The 22236-nt window shown below is 35.3% G+C and overlaps 1 protein-coding gene across 12 annotated transcripts in view; it reads right to left on the reverse strand.

Moving 5' to 3' along the window:
* The window catches only part of LOC110030700 (protein MON2 homolog), a 109615-nt gene that overhangs the window by 12761 nt on the left and 74618 nt on the right, over nt 1–22236 (reverse strand). For all 12 annotated transcript variants that reach the window (XM_020733562.1, XM_020733561.1, XM_020733559.1 and 9 more), the window contains 10 exons: nt 15711–15797; nt 15396–15582; nt 10857–10900; nt 10641–10772; nt 10439–10570; nt 10297–10349; nt 10145–10193; nt 9278–9336; nt 7536–7687; nt 7247–7434 (listed from right to left, as the gene is read on the reverse strand). In XM_020733562.1, the coding sequence (XP_020589221.1) occupies nt 7247–7434; nt 7536–7687; nt 9278–9336; nt 10145–10193; nt 10297–10349; nt 10439–10570; nt 10641–10772; nt 10857–10900; nt 15396–15582; nt 15711–15797 (1083 nt within the window). The remainder of the gene's footprint in view (nt 1–7246; nt 7435–7535; nt 7688–9277; nt 9337–10144; nt 10194–10296; nt 10350–10438; nt 10571–10640; nt 10773–10856; nt 10901–15395; nt 15583–15710; nt 15798–22236) is intronic.

Genomic DNA, 22236 nt, shown 5'->3' on the forward strand with positions numbered 1-22236 from the left:
AGAAAAGACCTCACAAAAATGAGGTCAACAGTGGGGCGCATTCCAATGTGCGGCGAACCTAGACTCATAAGAGGGTCAGGTCGACCCCTTTCTTTGCCCTGTCGAACAGGTCCAAGGATACAAGGCTTTCACGCGTCCGATCCATAGGGAAAGGAATGACCGTGTCAGTCACCCGGGGTAGGGAGAGCTTCAATCTTATCCATCAAAGCTTCCATTTCCTCATAGTATGGAGTCAAGTTTGTCAAGTTGAGGGTAGAAAAAATGTTATAATCCCCTAGTAAGTCAATCTAGTAGGCCTTGTCATTCAACATATTTAGGATTCTGAAATGTCCATTTGCTCTTGGTTCAAGTTTGCCAAAAAAACTCAATGGAAAATCTATTTTTATTCAACCTGGTCCACACAAGATATCCTTTTTGAAAAGTCGCCTTCTTTTTTATTTTATTAGCTTGCGCTTGGTACTTGTAGTTTTGCTTGGAGATCTCTTTCCCAACCTCTAGATGTAGCCTCTAAATCACCCCCACCTCAGCTTTCACGATCTGGTATAATAGCTTATAATTAACCAAGTTAGGAACTCCGGTTGAACGGCTAGCATTCAATTTACTTTCCAAAAATTTTCAAAACATCCAAATATATAAAAGAGCTAAAAAAATCACAAAGTACATTACACAGAAATCAAAACATTCAGAAATAACAACATAGTTTGTAGAAAAAATCTACAACCAACATCTAACATCATAGCATTACCCATAAAAAAACAATACAAAGAAACTACAATCATAATATTTATCAGCAGTAGTCCTCTTGTAAACTAAATTTATTCTACAAATATATCAATTTATAGTTTTTTCCCAAAACAAAAAATTAAATTCAAAGTTAAGTTTTCACAACTAAATGAGTAATTACAAACTTGTTAGGCATTAAATTCTTATGCAAATGTTATGCATGAATGAGTAAAATAAATAATTCAATTTTAATTTAAATATTTATAATTTTTAACCTCTTTAAGAGTCATATGAAGCTTGTCATCATAATGTCATATCTAAAGACATCCTAAAAATTTTTACCAACAAGTACCCTAAAAAATTTGCACCCGGTGATACATATTTATCATTTTCATTTTCTTTTTAGTGTATGTGTACACCGCAATTCCTGCCAATATCATATGAGAATAACCAAAATCGACTCAAGTACAAATTTCATTTTTTTTAATTGTTTTCATTTTTGGTTATTGGAACCACAAATTTTTATTATTATTATTTTCATTTCATTCATTTCAGTAATTCTTTAGTTTACAAAATGTTTCTAATTATAAAAACAGAAATATGAAGCAAAAATGCAAATCTTTATTTAATAAAACTTTAATTTAATACATATGAAAAATAATTACTCACCTTTCATGTCACGATTTTCATCTCCTCCCTCCAATATGACCTTCTAAAGCTTATCCTAATTATTAAACCCAATATCAATATGTTAATACAGGAATACACACACACACACACACACACACATTAGATTCCTTAGTTAAAAATAAATAAACTCTGACATTTACCTCAATTATCTTAATCACTTATACACAAATAATAATCTCTATCTCCATTTAATTTGAGAGTTTAATAACTTCAATTTTGACTTCAAGTTTCCTGACTGACGTGATCTCTAAAAGTTGCCATAACTTCATCCCACTGCACCAAGTGACTGACTCTACCACAAATTTCTATTGCAATTATCCTTGTCACCGTCTCTCTGCTTTTCCCTCTAAGGAAAAAGAGGTAATTGCAACTCTCTTATCAGGTGGACAAGACAAACCACTTAGAATCTTTTCCATTTCCAGTAGCTAGTTCTCAGCATCAACTGGACTCCTCCAGAAAAGAGAGGTGACCTCATATCCTGAAAAAACCTCAAATATTTGTCCACTTGGACTCCCCCACTAGAACTGGCCTAAGTTGAGAGTTCATAATCATATGAGTTATTGCAGTCAACATCTCGGCAAAAGTATCTGCATTCAAAGTGATATGTGAAGGTGCATCAACTTCTATCAAATTCATTAGTTTATTGAAATGATGACACCGTAAAAAAAATTAAAAAAAATAAAAGAGCCGCTAAGAAACCACAAAGTGCACTACACATAGTCTGTAGACAACATCTCAAATCAATATATAATAATATATCACTACCCATAAAAAAAATAATAGAAAAAAAGCTGCAATCTTAATACCTATCAATATACACCAATAAACTAAATCTCTCAAGTCAGACATATTAATCTACAATTTTTCCTAAAAAATTAATTAAAATCAATATTAAGTTTTCACAACTTAGTGAAAAATTACAATCTTGTTATGCAGTAAATGTCGGGCAGTCAAAAGTGATGTTTCCAAAACCATGGCATATGAAACATTTCCTGGCTGAAACTCTAGTGGGTGCGCAACTCTTCTCAGGCTTTTTCTTACTCGGAATGGCTCTGTCATGTTCCCCACCAATCTGCTCCATTCCTAAGGCGTGCTCCTTTCGAGGTCTACCACTGTGGGTGGCTACCTAACTAGCGGTGGTTGCAACTCTGCTTTTGTTGCCTCTCTATTTTCAATGCTAAGAAATGCACTTTGAGGATAGAATTGCAATTGAACCACATTATTGATAGTGGGTGTTTGGCCTCCCAAGTAACTGGCTATGGTGTGCACCTCTGTCTCCCTCAATTCACACTTCAATTTAAGCTACAAAAATTTTACTTTGTACTCCAATAAAAGCCCTGATACACCTAAAATATAGTGTTGTAGACACATTTTTATACATATTTTTGAGATATTGCGTTTTAATGGAAGGTATTTTTGTATTTTTCTTGCAAATACAAGTAAAAAGGTGAGAAATGCTTAATCCTGAACCCGGGCCACCCGCGTGACAGGCGGGAATACTCACCACTATGCTAAACTTGATCCCGGAGATGTTTATATGCACAGTATAACAATAGTTTTAATGATATTTTTCACTTATATTTCCTTATTTTGTAACAAAATCAAAAATTTGATCCTGAAGAAAAATAAGAATTTATATTTTAATTTATATATTGGGATACTACGCAAGTATAGTATCGTTATCAAGTAATATAAAACTTTTTGATTAAGACATAAATATCGAACTCATAGGGAATATTATGCAATATGCATTTTTTACAAAGCTTTTCTAGTTTTTTCAAAGACAATTACTTAAACTAAATATAATTTTTGTAGAACTTAAAAGTTCAATTATTTTTGGTATTTTTGATATTTTGACAAAACAGTAACAACTTAAAAAGATAACTAAAGTTTTTGTAGAAGAAAAGCACTTAATATTAAAATATCTTTCTTCTTATCATGAATCAGTAATAAGTATCAGAATTCTGTTTTGGAAGTATGCAAAGTGTTGTGTCAAATAGGAGCAATGATATTATTTACTCTTACTAGAGATGCTATAAAGAGATGCTATAAAGAACATTGGTAAAGAACATTGGCTAACTTAAAGTTTAAATAGTTCTGAAGACCGGCTAGGTAGAGAAAATACCAACTCTCACTCTAAATTTTCCTTGATTCCCTCCACCTGGGGGCTAACAAACTCGTATCAAAACCTAAAATAATAAACCAATAATAATTTCCTTAATGATATTAATCCTTAGTTGGGGGTTTTAACTTGTCACTTTAAAGTCCTCTAACTCTACACCCATCAATTAATATTATCCTATTTATTTGCACTCAATCATATGAACTGCATTCACATTCATACAATCTCATGTGATTCTTTCCAATTGTTGACTGAGACAATACCAGCCCAGTTCTTACATGTTCTCACAACAAATTTTAACATCTGGATTGGTCAAATCAAGAAGTAAATGAAGTACATAGATCTAAATCATCACAACTTCTTCCAACATTAAAGATCAATACTCTCCACAACTTTCATCCAAAACTTAATTATCTTTCATTTTAAGAAGAAAGATAAAGAAAACTATTCAGAATCCATGGAGAAAATAAAACCACACTTTAGTTTAAAAGTAGAAATTAAAAGTAGAAATAAAAGTAGAAATCATTGTCAAACAAATAACAAGTCTCAATTAAAACCAAAAGTAGTCTGAAACAAAAGATAAAAACTTATCTCAAGAAATCCAACAAACTCTTGAAGTTCCTTTAAATCTCTTCTCTTTTACAATCACTCAAAATAAAATAACAAAAAGGATAAAATAAAAGTGGTTCCTGAAAATCTCTCCAACTAACTCCCTAATTTGATGAACTTTCAAAACTTGTCAATACTTTCAGGACTTTTTTCTAAGTCCTTTCTTCTTTCTTTTATAGTTTTTCAAAAGGTGTCTTGGTAACTCTTCAAAATATGTGTCTTGATTCGATGTATTTCCCCAAGAGATGCCTCCTTTCATTTTATTTTTGTTTTGGATAAGTGTAACCACCCATTTATGTCAATAGGTGCCTCAAAAACATCTTCAAAATTTGGAAAAACCAAATTTACTCATCTAGTAACTGTCACTGACGCTTAAGCGCAGGGCCTCTAGCGCTTAGGCGCGGCCTTCTCTATTTAACCGGAGCTTAGGCTCCAAAACTCTTTTGCTCAATTTTCACATTTTTGCTCCAAATTTGATTTTTTTTTTTACTCCTTTAAGCATTTTTTACCTTTTTACTTGTATCTGCAAGAAAAACACAAAATACCTTCCATTAAAATGCAATATCTCAAAAATAGGTATAAAAATGTGTCTAAAAACACTATATATTTTAGGTGTATCAAGCCCCTTCTGCTTCAGGTAGTTGAGCTTTAAGAAATCATGTTGTCGATAGCACAGGGGTATGTACTATCGTTGCATGGCTTTCTTCATTTTCTCCCAAGAAGTGATATGTCTCATTCTTCTCTTTGTCACTCCTCTTCAGGTTCTCCCACCATAAAAGACATTCTTCTTCAGCTTAATGGCACAAAGCTTCACTCTTCTGTCATTGAGCACCTCCATGCATTCAAAGATTTACTCAATAATCTACATCCATTCAAGAAAATTATTTATATCAATTCTCCCCTCGAAGTCCAATAGGTCCACTTTCATTCTAGTATCTCGGTATCCTCCAACTGGAACTTCATCTTTGTATCCTCCAACCGACACTTCATCTTTTGGTCTTCTCTAATATTGTATCCAAAAGGGCCCTAGTTGATCTCCTCTCCATTGAAATCATTTCTACGAAAGGGTTTCAGATGGTCTTCTTGCTCCCATAGATTTCACTAATATGGTCAACAGTGATCCTGCCCTGCACTTGGCGGAGTAGCCATCGTACATTATCCATGATAAATTCTTGATCAGGCTTCGGCAATTGCCTCCTTGACAGTGGCATGGTTAAGGTTTGAGTGGATATGTGGAAGGAAATGTGTAGGGTGGAAAGAAAATTTTGGGTGAAGGTCGAGTCGGGTGGTGGTTGATGCTAGAATAAGATTAGGATTAAGCTATAGCTCTGATACAAAACGATACTGGAGTTAACCCAAATAACAATAAAAAGAATCAAATATTATTGTTCAATTCAAAATTACAACCACAAAAAGAGAGAGAAATAACAACAAACACGACACATAAAAAATAGAAAATAACAACAACGCGACACAAATCCTAGTTCAAGTGGTGGTGGTTAAAAGCTGGGAAATGTGGCGGGATGGTGGACAAGGTGGTTGGATGGTAGAAAACAGCCAGACAACAGTTTATTGGGTTCCAGATAGCAAGTACATAGCAAATATTCACGTCTCACAACTGCCCAATAATATGACAGCAAAGGATGAGGACTGGAACAGTGACTAGGTGGCAGAAAAGTGGTTTGGAATGGCTAGAAAAGAAACCAAGGCTTCAAAGGGGCATTTCTAGTGGTCGGAACGGCAGCGAGGCGACAAGGAAAATGGATGTGGGCAGCTAGAACAACAGCCAATGGGAGAGGAACGCAGTTGTGACGCGAAACAACAAAAAACATAAAAAAGAGGTTGTTTTGGCAGCTGCAACACAGAAGGGGTGGTCGGGAGCAATGTAGAGGATAAAATAAGGGGATAGGGGAAAATAATCACCACCTTGGAAGAGAGATACAACCGAAGATCGGATAAAGCCCTCGAAGGGAGTAAAGGGATGTCGGCAGTTGTCCATAACAAACTCGGGCCAAAAACTAACTTCCAAAATATAGGAAATGACTAAAAAGAAATAAAGGATAATAGGAAAGAAAGCATAAAAAGAAGGAAAACTATATTTTCGGCCCATTCCCCGTCTCACAAATCGCATAAGCATTGTGGCTTGTGTCCCACGTCTCAAGTAGGAGCACTCCCGCATCACCCTAAGTGGTAGTTTTAAAAAGCTGTCCAAGAAGTACTATGCAGTAAAAGAATGATAAATTTAGAAGATAATGTTCTAGAACTATACTTAGATAAGTTGGATCATATGAATATGAATATTGGGTAGCAAAAAAATCAATAATAGACAAGTAAAGCATAAAGATACAGTAAGAATTTGAGATAGATATACGTCAAACTAATAATAGATAAATAAATTATAGTATTAGAGGGATGATAAGAGAAGAATCAATTGAAGTTAAGCACATTAAAAAATATAATAAGGTGGTTTGGGTTATACAATTGATGGTAGAAGATGAACCAATAATACTTGTAGATAAAAAAAGGTTGGATAATGAAGGAAAAAGGGTAGACCAATGCTAAAGTGAATAGATTTGTAAAAAATGACTTGTGCAAATTGGGTCTAACATTTCTAGTAATACTTAATAGGGAATAGGGATGAAAAGAGAATGAGGAGTCATGAAATAAAGCCCAAATACATCGGATAAGGCTAATGATGATGATACATATATGCTACCCTAGGTATATAACTGCACGCATTGAAATTTCTTAACTTGAAGACAGCATCCAGCTGTTAAACATGATTTATTCAGCCAACAATCATCTCTCAAAATATGAAATTTAACTTTGTACAGATCATAATTTCTATAGCTTCCCTGTGCAACAGAAACTTTATGAACACAACTGCTTCCTAGTTCAAAAGAAGCTTTCTGAACACAACAGCGGGTACAATAAAAAACATGGATATTGAAAAGGTAAAACCAAAATATCTGTCAAGCTACCTCAAAAAGAAAAATAAACAAACAAGGAAAGGTATTTAGCTATAGACAGCAGAACAGGAAAGAGCAGAAGACGATGACTGGGAACACAAAGAAAGATTCAATTGGAAAAGAGTTTACATACCTCAGGCCTCTCATCTGATCCAAGTTTTTGAAGTATAGAGAAAACTGAAAATAGCAATTTGTTGCGGTCAAACCCTTTTAAGGAGTGTCTCGGGTTATGAAAGCTGTTAGAGATACTCTCAATCTGTTCATTTTCTGAAGTACTAAAAGTTCCAGTATGCCTTGAAATTTTATCAGCTTCAGATTTATCTGTTAAAAAAATAAGTTAGCATACCATACACAAAAAAAATAGTTCTATTTTTGTCCACACTAATCCATCTATTGCAAGTTGTAACGGAGTGAAAGAATACCATTTACGATTTTATTAGTTGTTTCTTCAGAACTCGCAGGAGATAAACCCTTGGCGATAAAATCAGTTGCAGTCCAGAGAAGTCCGATAGCCGTCAAACTTATATTTATCTCTGTTTTCTGAGCAGCATATGCACCAGTGACTTCTATACACCTGTGTGATGGTTAGAAAAAATCTGACACGATAAAATTTTCAACACTGTTCTAATTGAAGTACCAAATACACTACAAGCACTTAAAATTTGACATAATATTACATACTAATCAGGCCATATTCCAAAAGCTACTAGAAAACAATAGAATCATGAAGCCATAAGATTAGGTGGAACAATCCACTAAAAGAAGAAAGGATTTGATAAAATTCAAGCTTTCCCAGAACTTCAAATACTTGGATGTTCAACAGGTGAACAAATAGGAGGTACAAAGATTTTGCTAAATACAATAAGATATGCTTCTCAAGCACAAATCAACTACAAAAGACCAAAAAACTAAAAAATCTATTTCATTTTGGGGTTTCCAAGAGCACAAGAAAATGCATATAGAAGAAATTGGATTCTATGTGTGCTTGCACAAAGACAACTCAGATATCCATCCAGGCATGCACAAAATTATACATACATGCAGGCATATGCCCTCCTTCAATGCACATGTTACTTCACATGTAAGCATGCGCTGATCTCCAGTATCAAACAATTATGATTAGTAATTTAATTAGGCATCTATGAATAGGAAAGAATATATAAAACAATAACAGCTGGGAAAGCTTGACCGACAAAAAAGCACTTTATCTTTTCACATATTAAACCAACTAATTGATGTTTATTGTGAATAAGATTATGCACTTCAAACCAATTACGTATGAAACACCAATGAAGAACCAATCTAAGATTAAAACTAGCGGTGACCATAAGCAGGAATAGGTCACTTTATTGGCAACAAATAGTAAAATTTCTGACTATAGGCAGGTTCGTTGGCAATTACCAAGGAAAAGTCGTTAACAAACAAGATGAGTTCATAACCATCTCATGGATAGAGAATGTCAATGTTTTAATTTTACATTCAGGATTAATTTATAGGGATGGGTAAATATCCAGGAGTTAAAATTCCTGACAAGAACAAACTTTATCCTTCCTTCAATAGCTGTGAGTAGAAAATCATACTATATTTTAGTCCACATCTCCATGTAATCAGAGAGACCCTTACCAATCATATTGTTCCGAAGGGATATGATATACCAGGTATTTCTAAAGTCTCCAAATGAACTGCAAGGTTTGCAGTATTTGCAAAGTTGTGTTTATAAAGACAATAAAGATTGAAGTCCGGAAAATAGGTGTAAATTAAATACTACAAGAGAACTGACTATGCAAACAAACAAAATAAAGCAATGTTGCTATTACCAATATACGGAAAAGAGCCATGCTTGCTTATTGAAGAGATTAAGTTTACCAAGGGATATACATTTTAGGGACATTTACATACATGCCACACAATTCTTTTGTATCTACATATCTAATATTTACATGCATAACACTTACGTGGTATAAACTTATGCATGAAAAGGTGTATTTCACTTTTAAGAAATTAGTAAAAATGATATTTTTGATGTGATGTTAATGATTTGATTGGTGTGCATGTAAATATCAAAGTTTAGGTGTAGATATGTAAATATATAAGAATTGTGTGGCATGTATCTAAATGTCCCTACATTTTAAAGATACAAACCCAAAAGAACAAAGGATCTTACACATCAAGACATTGAACTGGTATGGTTGATAATGCGTCATTCATAATAACCCTTATGTTCTGCACACAAAAAAAAATAAGGATACAACAACAGAAAAAAAATTAAGCTGTGCGAGAAACTACAGACAGTCTGTGAAACTCTAGGCACATTTGTATGCATCTTTCTTGTGTGTTTGTACATGCCTGCATAGAGATAGGGAGCGAGAGAGGGATTCCAAGTATATTTGTAGCCACTTATTATAGCATGCATCAATGAAACATAAAAATCATCTCATTTTCCAAAAAGACATATAAAGTAATAGCATTCAATGGATCTCACAATCACTATAAATCAAGAACTTCATAAGGAAAAGATATATTAGTTTTCTTCTATACTATAGATAGATAAACATTATTTTCTCAAAAGGCGTCATAAGTAATAAGACTACTATGAGTTGATAAAAAATTAGACTTTTCGAAGGAGCTGAAAAGTTCTTATTATGAGCTTGCTTTGAAAGGTAAACCCATATTTTCTAGCCCTCCCTCCCGCCTGCCATTTAGGCAGGCAACATATGTTATTGTTGCTACAATAGCACTTCTCATTTATTCCTAAATAAGACACTATCGAGCCTATTTTTAGGAAAGCATGCCCATTTTCCACAGGAAAGATGCAGACAACGAAACTGAAAATCATATAATTTAATTCCAATCCATAAGAAGATTACTTTTTTATTTAAAATAAAATCTACTTCAAAAGAATTAATAGACCGTTTTTTTTTTTTTTTTAATGCTGCAACAGCTCAGCAAAAAAAAGCAAGCGATCACATAATATGATTTGGTATGTAGCAAGTACTCAGGGAAAATAATAAGAAAAAAAGACCCTTCCCACCTGAAATCCTAGCGGGATAAGATCCCTCTCTGAAGCATCAGCAACAGACCTGAAGTTAAATTAAAAATAACTGTTATTACAAAGAAGGTTTTCCCCTATTAAATGCATTAGATAAAAAAACCATGTTGACTAAAAAGCGAGTTAGATAAAACCTTAACATATCAAGTATACCAGACCAGCAAAATTGAAGTTTGTCTGCATATCTCTGCAAGCCAAGACTAAAAATTAAGAGAGAGCCTGGGGTGTGAAGCTTAATTAATATGTTAGCAGCAGTCAGAATTTGAAAAGGCATGCCTCCAAGACATGAAGTAATATTTTCAGTGCTCCTGCTTGGACATCAAGGCCTTGGCTTGAATTATAAAGAGTTATCAAGGGAGACAATGCCTCATGCTCAAATGGTCTGTCTTTATCAACACTATTATTCACCTGTAAGAAGATTAAGCCAGTTATTTGATCAAAAAATTGATGGAAAAGGTGGTAAAAAAAGTTTATTTACCTCTGTAGCAGTCAACTCAAGTTCAGAGGCCTTGGAACTTTGAAACTGATCAGAACCTAAGACCGCGCAGATGGATTGATCCAATGCATCAAGGGCCAAGTTTCTTATTTGCTGGTTTTGATTTTTGAAAAGCTGTAAAAGAAATAATAATCTTTTCCCCGCAAAAAGTAATCTATAATGTACGCATTTACAAAAAAATATTCAAAACAACGCTACCTCTAGCAGATGGCCAACAACCCCATCCCATATATGATGAACCCCTGGAAACAAAGAAGTCAGCTCGTAACTGAAAGTTAAACATGCAAAGGTTGTACATTATATATCACAAAATTGTTTATTAATAAGCAGTTAAACTCAAACATATAAACAAAGTGCATTGTATAGGATTTGTTTTAAGGAATTGAAGTGGAACAACTTTAGACAACAACATCACCAAAGCACAACTCGGACTCTTGAATAAAACCCTAAAAGGGAAAACAAAGATGTCGACAATTGTCACAAAACAAACAAACAAAAAGCTGAAACCCTAAACATCACAAAATAAATAAATAACTCTAGGATAATTAGGAATGGGTCAGTCTATTGGAAAGAGGCAGCACCTTCCTTGGAATAGCCTGTCGGCCCCTCAAAAGACGTGGACCGATTCAGTCTAAGCGTCCAGTCGTGACTCCCGCTTCAGTCTTCGAGGGTTGGGAGAGCTTCGACCTCATCTGTTGAAGCTTTTATATCCTCGTTGAATAGTGTTAGGTCAAGCATGGGCATGTTGAAGGTGATGGAGATGTTATAATCTCCCGGTAAATCAATCTTGTAAACATTGTTCAATTCTTGAGACATTTATCTTTCCGTAGCCCCTTCGTCCCTCTTCCAGCAGCCGCACATCGCCCTTCGGTCTTCTTCCAGCAGCCGTCCAGGCCCTCCCTCCTCATTCTAGCAGCACTCATGCTTCCCTCGCCCTCGTCAACACCTTCCCTTCAACTGTTTGACATCTCCAAGCCATTGTCCTGTGCCATCACTGACGCCAACGCCATCCTCGTTGTTGTTTGTCCCTTTCTGCAATTGTCCCTTCACCCTCCAACAATCCGTCAAGACCCTCCCCAACCAGTCCCTACCACAAACAACATCTCAGGCTTGTCCCTACTGCTGTCCAGCAATCGGCGCCTCTCACAGTTGTTGTCCAGCCCCCGGCGCCCGTCTCCATTGTTGTCCAGCCCTGCCATCCAACCCCACCACCAGTTTGCTATTGCCACAGACCACCGCAGTTTCCTCTGGCTACCTTCCAGCAGTCGCCAACCCTTCTGCGAACACCACCCTTGTCCCCATTTCCAAGATGGTTGTTTATGTATTTTGTGTTACTTTCTATCTTATATTTTTGCAACATCGTCTTGTTCTATCCGTTTGTATGTTTGTCATTTTTATTTCATGTTTGCAAGATTCTCGTTTGTACCCTTTTGAATTCAGTAATAAAAATTGTGTTTTTTCATGGTGGTTTGGACTTTCTCCGGTATCAGATTGCAATCTTGGCTTCCTTCGATTTTTTGTTATATGCAGGGTTTTTACTTTGTAAAACTGGTGAAGACAAAAATCAAATAAATTAATTTCTCTAAATATAAAATAAAAAATCACATAAATAGACAATTGACAAAATCAATTGTAAATATTATTTAATTAATATTCCAAAATTAGATATTTTATTAAAAATTAAAATAATTAAGTTTATTGTTAAAGTTTATTAAATTTTAATTCATCCAAAACCAAATTAAAATTCAATTTGCTTTTAATTAGTTAAAAAAATAGTTTGGTTGATTTGATTTTTGAGTTTTAAAAATCAATAAATTTAGGTAATTTCAAACTAAACAATCCAAATTAACCAAATACACGCCTAAATATTAGTCTGTAAATTTGGGCCGAAGCAAACTTCTACTTGGTATGATATCATGGTTTCTAATAAAGATGCTTTGAAACCAAAACGGACATGAACTAGCAGGTTACTCAAGTTTTCAATGGAAGCCACAATTAGAACATGCATGCCTTTATTGCTTGAGTAGGGCTTGAAGAACATAGACTTCCAAATACAATTTTCCCTACCCGGTGAGTGACACTAATTAGGGTTTGATTTTGACATGTTGGCTTCCCATATAGGTGCAAGCCCCCATAATTAAATACATATTTGGCACAATGCCTTATGAACACTCTCAATTTAAAATATATTGTCTTGTCCTTTTGGGTTTGTTGTGCAAGGGGATGTGTCTTAATAACATGTAATAAATAACATAAAAATACGCAACACAAAGACGATTACTTTTATTGCTATTAAAAAAAGATTACATGATTTAAAAATGATAAACTCTATCAAATTGTAATATAAATTATAGGTCTAAGATCTACAAGTAGGGCATACAAAGCATATGGCTAGTCGACATGAGTGTGATGTAGAAAATTTATGATGTGGAAAATCATTTTTCTAGAAAATTGTACCGAGAATTATAAATATTTTTTTTCTAAAAAATCAATTTTCTTATAATTACCAAACTTTAATATATTTGGATACAAAAGTAGCATCCCACCACAAAAATTTCCAGAAAGATGCAAGAAAGTAATTTCCCATACAAAGTTGTAGCAGTGATACGAAATATAATGCAGGTAGAAAGCTGTCTCAACTAGGCTTTTAGTGTTATTGCTCTTACATGATGTTATAGGGTGGTGTAGATTTAGTTCATTGAATGTGCCATATCCAATGAGTGGGGTGCTCGTAGAGGATAACTCAGTAGTCCTCAAGTGCATGCATCGACAATGCAACAAGAGAGTAATCAATCCCTATAAAACATACCACATCATCATGTAAAATGATGGGCTTTTCTTGAAGAGGGTGACAGCTCTCAGAGAAACCAGCTGTCATCAAAAGTCGTTGACTGCGATGACATAGCCAATGGCTTCATAAGTGGAAATGAAATAAAAAAATTAGATCTCCTTAAAGGAATTTCTCTAACAACCTAGTAGGGAGACAAGATCCAACTCCCAAAATTAGCGCACACTGCCCACTAGAAGCCTAGTGATGGGTAAGGAGACAACAATCATTCATTGGTTTCTAACATCAATGAGCCTTAAACTCGATGACAAACAAAGTGACCGCCAAGATGAAGGCTCGATGTCAACTAAAAGCTAATAGTATCACTAAAATTGCAAATACAAGGAATTTTGATTCAATGCCACCTTTCTCGTGGCGGCCTCGTTGTTTTAAGCAAGGACTAGCATACTGAGAGAACGTTGTTGAAAACTTTGGGACAGACAGATTGAGAAGGTTGGGAACTACTGAGCAGAAATTTTCACTTGTCCTTTAACTTCCCAAGGAATCAAATGCAAGGGCCAACACAAGGAATGGGATGTCAACTGTAAACTAAGGAATTAACATTGCAAACCGTGGTGAAATCAAAAAGAGACGAATTTATAAGAGAGGCAATTATATCAACTCAATTATTGCACCAGCAAAGGTAGCATGGGGATAGGAGCAGCAATCTCGATTATTGCATCCCCCACAAATGTACACGATGGCCTGCTTTCCCACTCTCCCTTTCCCATTATAATGAAAAGGGAACAAATGCGGAGAGAAGCCATAGTGACTGACTCAAACTGCATTATGGTCAGTAGTCAATGGCCTTGGAATTGGCGAAAAGAAGTTGGATAACGGACCTATCTAAAAATCAAGTCATTAGAAAGAGCATCCAATTGGTTAAGGGATGGGGTAGAACAATCAGCCATGACAGCCAAGGCATCATGCTGAACTTGACATGAGTTTTGAGTATTTAACCAAGGTACCTGTAAATGTAGGGTGCGGACTAACCCTAGTCAAAATAAGGTCAAAAGTTTGTAATTTGTTTTCCACATTGTAGTCTCAAATTAAGAGAATTACTTAGTGCATCATTGTTTTCTATTTATTAGCTAGCGAAATTAACTATTGTAAGTTCCAGTACATGAAAGACGATCAAGGAAAATTTGGCCCATAAAAGAAAAAATACCATTTGCAGCAATGTTGAAAGAGATGCTTGAATAATTAGTTTATTATTTATCAGATTGGAATAAGAAAACAGTCCAACTTCAGAATACTTAAAAGCTAGTAAAATCTTCCATGTATTATCTGAATTTATTAGAGAGTGGGCTGGCATCGTACAAACTTTCCCCTCATTGTGAATCCTAGCGGAAAACTAGACTGGTATCCCTAAAGCACTCTTATCTACAAGATCATTCAGGTACGTATGTTGATGCCAGCACAACAAGGGACTGCATGTTCATGCACTACCATACATTGTTAAGCAATTACTTGTGCAGAATAATAACCTACAAACATATAGTTATTATTCTTCATTGCGTCTTGAATTGGCTAGTCTTCAATAGCACTATTTGTGTGCAGTGACAAAAATGGCAAGCCAGCACATTAAAATCACGACTGAAATAGCCAATTTCACTTGGATTACTATATTAAAATGAGGTCTTATATTCAAAATGAAAGAATTATTACAACTCAAACTTCATCCACATAGAACAATGCTTCTTGAGCTTTAGGTTCTTTCAAGAAAGAACATTTGAAGCACTAAAAAAGACGTTAAATGCCTAAAACTGAGAACTTTATAATGTAACAGATACAGACCCAAAAGTTTATTAAAATTGCTCAGCTTTTAACATGGATAAAACTGAGCAATCACCATCAGATGCAGCTAAGAAAAGCTTAACGTTTTGGATGGTTAGAGATGGCAAACTTACTATGAAGATTATTCACAAGAACTGATGTAATACTCTCCACACAAAATGCAACACTTCCAATTTGCTGGTTTAAAGCTTGCCCCATACCACTTGGATATCCAGAAATGCACTGAATTGACAACTGACGCAGGGCAGATAAAATTGAATTTACTGCCGACACATGCATCAGTGCTGAACTTTCAAACAACTTCCAAATCAGAAAGATAGTAAGTTAGAAATGAACAATTTAGGTGTAAGACTACAAAAGAGTTATGACACGAACACAAACATACATGGAAAGAATGAAGAAAGAGAGAAAAACCAAATCATGCATACCTGAGAATTCAAAGAAGAGAGTATGTTAAAGTCACTATACTGCCCAGATGTTTCTCTCGGCAGCCTTGAAACAGAAACAGAAACTTCCTATACGTAAGGATAAAAGTTGTCAGAGCTTTAGACATAATTATAAACATCTGTAATATTGAAAAGACTAGCAGTGCCTTGCACTGCATTGTAAGAAATATAATCAAATCAATAACCAAATTAAAATAGAAATTTATACCAATTAAAATATCTCTGATACCAAATGATACAGTTCTATGGCTCCTAGAATGTATTTTGGAAGGGTGTTTAGCTAAGATGTGGTTGTGGAAGGGCGAGCCAAAGAAATATGGGAGTTTGATTGTGTTTGGAAGGGGAGATGAGATAAAAGCTGCTGTTGGACAGAAATTGGAGGAGTTTGGTGGCTGTCTAGAATGAAAACAACGGACGAACGAGGAAACAGTGAAGTGCGGACTTCGAGGAGGATTCACCACATATTTCTAGACAAGCTAAAGACATGCCACTTACAATAGGAAAATGATGCAACACTCCGAATAGCATGAATTAGAAAAAAAAAAGTCTCTCAACCTCATAGAATCAACATAAATGAAAATCCAAAATCCTAATAAAACATATATAAAAGTCCCATAAAAAAATATCCTAATTATAAATAAAAAATAGTAAATAATCGAATACAAATTAATTAAATTGGAAATAAACCAATAGACAAAAATTGGGTTGGAATCAAAAACCATGCGGCCCATTTCGATCACCTGCAATAGTGAGAGCTCTATAACTGTGGGATCGCTGAAGCTTCACCGCAAAAGTCCCCCTCCCATGACACGGTTTGCATCCCGCTTCCCAGGGTAGAGAGGCTTCACCTTCTTTACTGGAAGGCTCTAGAATTGATCTATCACGACCATAACAAAGTCAAAGCTTTGTTGTTCCTGAGATTGTCAAACTGCAAATTTTATGCTTGCCCATTTCGTGCAACTCTAAAACATCTATGTTATTCCAAAGCACATCCTTATCGAATAAATAACCATCATTCTTTAGCACAACCAAAGAGCGAGTTGCATCTAGGCTAATACTTTCGCAAACCAAGACCTCACTTATTTTCTAATTATAATATTATTTCATCATTACTTTGATCAGTTTCCTTCTTCTTGTTACAGATGGCTTCAAGTGAGAGAGGTGAGGGTCATCTCATAGACTAGTTCTATCTAACTTGTACTACATAAAGAAACAGACAGCTTCACCTTCCTCCTCATAGACGAGCAGCACTATGGCAGTCACCATTATGATAACTACACCGGTACACATCAGGCCTGTTGCTCCTACGACAATTACATGAGGCTTTCCTATGCCTTCAATCCCCAGCAATAGGAAAAGGAAACAACCCTCTTCTAAGCCAGTCCACTACGCTCTTGTCTGCCCTCCTTCCAAACAGGGCATCCCAGAACACCCAACATATCGAGTATCGAGTAGGAAGGAATTTCTTGAGTAACCTAAACTTATAATAATTTGTATTAGTTTTCTATTGTTAATATTTAACTAAGATTTTTATTTCAGATTTTATCTATCCAGGCAGTCCATCATCCAAATCACGGAGATCATCAAGAGGGGGTATGATGCTCCTTATCTTTCTTGGAAGAAGACCTGATCGAGGTTGTGGGCACGTGGCCCCAAGAGTTTGAGTTAAAATCAATTGATTTTCAATTACAATTATAATTTTAAGTAATGTTTTTATAACAATAAATATTACTTCATATTTATTTTGTAGAGGTCCTTCTGCTAGAATGTTGAGTATCAACGATAGATCCAACTGAACTTTGAATCATGAGGCATGCACCGTTTGTGCGATATGCTCACTGAACTGAACAAAAGAATGAGAAACCCATCTTAATAGGTGAGGATGTCTCGGTCGAGTTATTCAGAGTGTGGTCCACTCTGGAGTATCTCAATAAGAAGGAGACGGTCAAGCAGAACTGGATCAGGTTGTGGGGGGCATGGACGCCACATTACACACAAGAGGTTTGGTTTCGCTCACTGAGTACCGGAAGAATTTGATATGCTTCATCCAATACTCGGCAATTCATTTATGTAATTATCTGATACTTGATTTTTTACATGTTAACAGAGACTAACACTTTGACGGGAGCCCACTGTTGCTGCGTTGCATGCCCGAACGCATCAGCACCACGTGAACCATCAATGATTTGACGACAGATCTCGACGGGTCCATGTAAGAAAAATAATATTATATATTTATTTCATTTACTTACAATCTTATTTAAAGTACAAATAATCCTTTGATTATACCTCTATAAGAGGACTATGAGCGCCTAAGGGACACCTAGAGTCAAACCCGGCAGATATTGGTAGTAGAAGTGGTCAGTCTCTGTCTGACCACTCAGAGTTCCATACCTGGAGAGAAACTACCAAGATAAAAGGGCGGGTCTACAACAAGGGTGCTCGGAAATTTATCTATAAGGTCGAGCACTCCCATTCAGATCAAGGTCATAGGTCATCATCATCGGTTGATGATGAAATCACCAAGCATGTGCCAATACTCGTTGAGGAGTTAAATCACTCTAATTTGCGCACCAGGAATGCCAGCCTTGAGATGCTTGAGGTAATCATTAAGCAACTACAGCGCGACATACATCACCATGGCAAGCAACCTCCAAGCAACATGCAGGAGGATGAAGATGACTAGTAGGACTACTGTGTATTATGTTATATATATATATATATTTAGATGTTACATTGTATTATTTTCCCAAACATTTTAGGAATTATTGTATTGAATGAGTTGTTAAATTTTCTAAGATATATATGATGATTTTGTTCTTTATTAATGTCTCTAATTATTGTTCAATCTATTGTGAGATATGATAGATGTTATTATTAAATATTATGATCTTTCGTTATAGGCATAAAAGTTTTGATTGGCTTTTGATTTGTTTTTTTTTTTTTTTTTTTTTTTTTTTTTTTGTATATGATAGCATGATTTTTTCAATCGTAAATTAGCGGCAAAACAATTCTTCCCCAAAGCCAACATAATTACCGGCAAAATAAATCAGCCGCAAGTTAAATTTTCACCTATATGGCTGATCAATTCTATTGAAATCATCCAATGGCTGAAAAAATCAAGTGCAAAATCGCGCTGGAGTTAGCGGCTGAAATTTTCAACATAAAATTTGTTCGCAATAGAGGTGTTATCGGTGGAATCTTTTCAGTATAATTTCAGTCGGTAATCTTTGTTATCGACTGAGATTCAAGTTATTACCGACTAATTTTTCAACCAATAATAGTTGTATATCATGTAGTGAATTCAGCAATGCACCTTCAGATGAAGGGACATACAAAAGTGGGAAATCGTTGTTTGGGAAATCTCCTTCAGGGTTTTGTGATAAGAAATATCAAGCAATGAGATTTGATTCACACTGAGTTTGCTTACAACAAATCCACCACTCAGTTCATAGGTCATAAGCCCCTTTGAGATTGTATATGGGTGAAATCTTCTATCACCTTTGGAGTTAAACCCTATATTGCCCAACTATTGAGCTCACTAGAGGCCAGATTCAAATAGATTCTAAGCCTTACATGAGCACGCGAGGAAAGAAATTATCAACAGAAGATCAAGTATCAGAAGTAGGTTAATAAGTCCAAGAAAGCGATTGTCGTTAAAGGTGGTTTGATATATTCAGACTTAAGGAAAGGATTCAAAAACGTTCTTTTGCTAAACTCAAGATTAGACCTAACGACTAATTCATGATTCTTAAGCAGCATAATGACAATGCAAATAAAATAATAATTGAATAGGGGTGTCTCTTCAATTACAACTTAATAATCGTACATCCATTTTCAACAAAAGAAACAAGGAGAGCAAGGGAGAGAGCAAAACGATCGAGAGAAGAAAGAAGACAGAAGAAAGAAGAAGGAAGATAAAAGAAGAAGAAGAAGATGCAGAAGGAAATAAGTCACCGATTTCAGGAGCAGGAGGCTTCAAAGCTTGCATAGCCGAAGTACGAGCAAGGGAATTAAAGCTCGAACCTATCAGAGAGGAGGCTATGTGTGTATGCATGCAAGGAAGTCGGAACTCTAATATAGAGAAAGGAGACAGAAGAAAAAAGGATCCTGCGTGTGATGTCGTTGTCGAGATGAGGAAGGCGATGTTGAGCTGCACATATCGTGTGAGGGAGAGTGTCGAACCCTAGTCTTTAGGTGAAAGTGCTCACTGGGAAGAGCACAAGCATCCTATTCGAAGACTAGAGAAACGATCGAACAAGGTGAGGCATTGTTTGCGGGTGACCTAGGGTTGTATCTAGCAAAGGTGAGCTTTAAGAAAACATGAAGGCAACTTCGTATGGGAGGAGGTGAAATCAAGCGTATAAGGGTAAGGGATTATTTTTTTTTATTTGATAAGTTATTTTATTTAATTAGTTAAATATTAATCAAATTCTATGAATTAAAATTAATAATTTTAATTTGACTAACAGTTGAATTAAAGGTTATAGGTGATCAAGTTTAATGATTATGCAAAAGAGGAGAAAGTGGAGAAATGTTTTATTTCAAAAAATAATTTGTTTAAATTAATGTTATATAACACTAGTATATTAATTGCAATGATTAAATCTAAATTTGAAGGATTGAAATCTTAATTAAAATAATATAATATGATAATAGTAAAAAATAATAATTAATTAATTAATGTGATAAAAATTTATTAACATGAGTATTTTATATTTTATAGGCTTTAATTTGAAAAAGGTAACAGAACATAAAAACAAGAAAATCAACTAGAATCGATGTGAGTATTTTTACTTCTAAATTATAGCAACAATATTATGTCTTTTAAATCACTCGCATTAGAATGACATTAGTCAAAACACCTTGTTATGGCAAGAAGAATATGATTATTCTGTCTTATTATTCAAATTGGTTATCTAAAAATGAATGTGATTGATTTGCATAGTTATACTTATTTACTACACATGTGTGTTATAAAAGAAAAATAAAGAGATAATTTTAGAATATAAGTGAAATGAATTATAATATATTTGTTTGTGCATGCTTGGCTAAGAGGAAGTTCACCCATCTATGGTATTAGCAGAAGAACACTAAGGTACACGTTACCTTAAATGGTATAAATTTTAGACGATGCTCATGTGATAGTTAGGGCTGTCAAAATGGCTAGTTGTTTGCGAACAACTCGTGTTCGGCTCGTTAAAAAGCTTGTGTTTGGCTCGTTTGCTAAAAGTTAACAAGCCGAACACGAACAAAAATTGATTCCTTCATGTTCGGCTCTCGTTTTGGCTCGAAGTACTACTCACCAATTAAATATATATAAATCTTTTAAAAACACTACTAATCAATATATATAATTGATTCGTACGGAAAAGATACATAAAAGTTGTATGAGAGGCCTAAAAGAAAGCCCAACTCATACAATACAACACACACAAAACCCAAATAAAGCAAGAATACATAAAGACAAAAAGCCAAAAAGTCAGAAAAGGGCACATAAGTGTTAAGGACGTCCCATTTTAGTCCTACTGCCTTGAGTCCTCGGAAGTGAGTCGGCTAACAAATTGGTAAAGTGAGTACCATTGCCCGTAGTAACCAAAGTATCATCCATCAGATTCTTGAGCTGAGCTCGAGCTCGAGTAGATCTCCATTCTTCTTCCTCCTGGATGTGTAGACGTGTCATTCCTCATCCGATGATTGACTCATATGATCAGTAGATTCCAAAGGTTGTCGTACAGGTGTAGGTCGTTGCACATCATGATCCCCATAAGTCTGAGTAACATTAACATCTTTCTGGACCTGATGAGGCGGTAGTGAGGCAGTAGAAGTATTTTTACCTGTATTATCGGCAATAAGTTCTATGACAGGCGGAATCTGAAGAATCTCTCTCCCCCACGATAGGAGGTTCCAAAGGCTGGGGAGCTACAACTGGGGACTGAATGGTTGTCATATTGCTTACGGGGATATTGACGTCTTCCAGGGTATCCTTCTGTTGATCAATAGTGTCAAAAACTTGGTGCTGATCGGGATGAGATGGAGTCACAGCCTCTAGCGGAGCACTTTGCTTTTTTGGTCTGAGGTGGGGGTGTAGATGGTGACATTGAGAATTGGAGTGGCCGAACATACGACAGTTCAAACAATACGACAGAAAAGGTTCAATCTCTACCTTCTGCCAATATCCATGGTGTTGTGTGCCCAACTAGATTTCCTCAGAAGCAAGTGAAGTAATGTTACTTTCAACAAGTACTCTGGCTTCAAATGGACGGAAAAGATTAAAAGTAAGAATGTATGTCTTGAGTGTCTTTCCATAAGCAGAAGCAATAAAGTACAATACTTTTTGAGAAAAAAAATGAAATTTCATACCAGGGAGTCGAATCCAAACTGGAATGATTAGTGGTTCCGTCTGTGGGTCAAAATCCACAGACAATTTCAAAATCTTCATTGTTCTGTTATTAATACAGATTATCCTTCTAGAGATTATCCTTCTAGAAAATAAGCGCATGTAATC

Source organism: Phalaenopsis equestris, unplaced genomic scaffold, assembly GCF_001263595.1.
Source record: "Phalaenopsis equestris unplaced genomic scaffold, ASM126359v1 Scaffold000754, whole genome shotgun sequence".
NCBI lineage: Eukaryota > Viridiplantae > Streptophyta > Magnoliopsida > Asparagales > Orchidaceae > Phalaenopsis > Phalaenopsis equestris.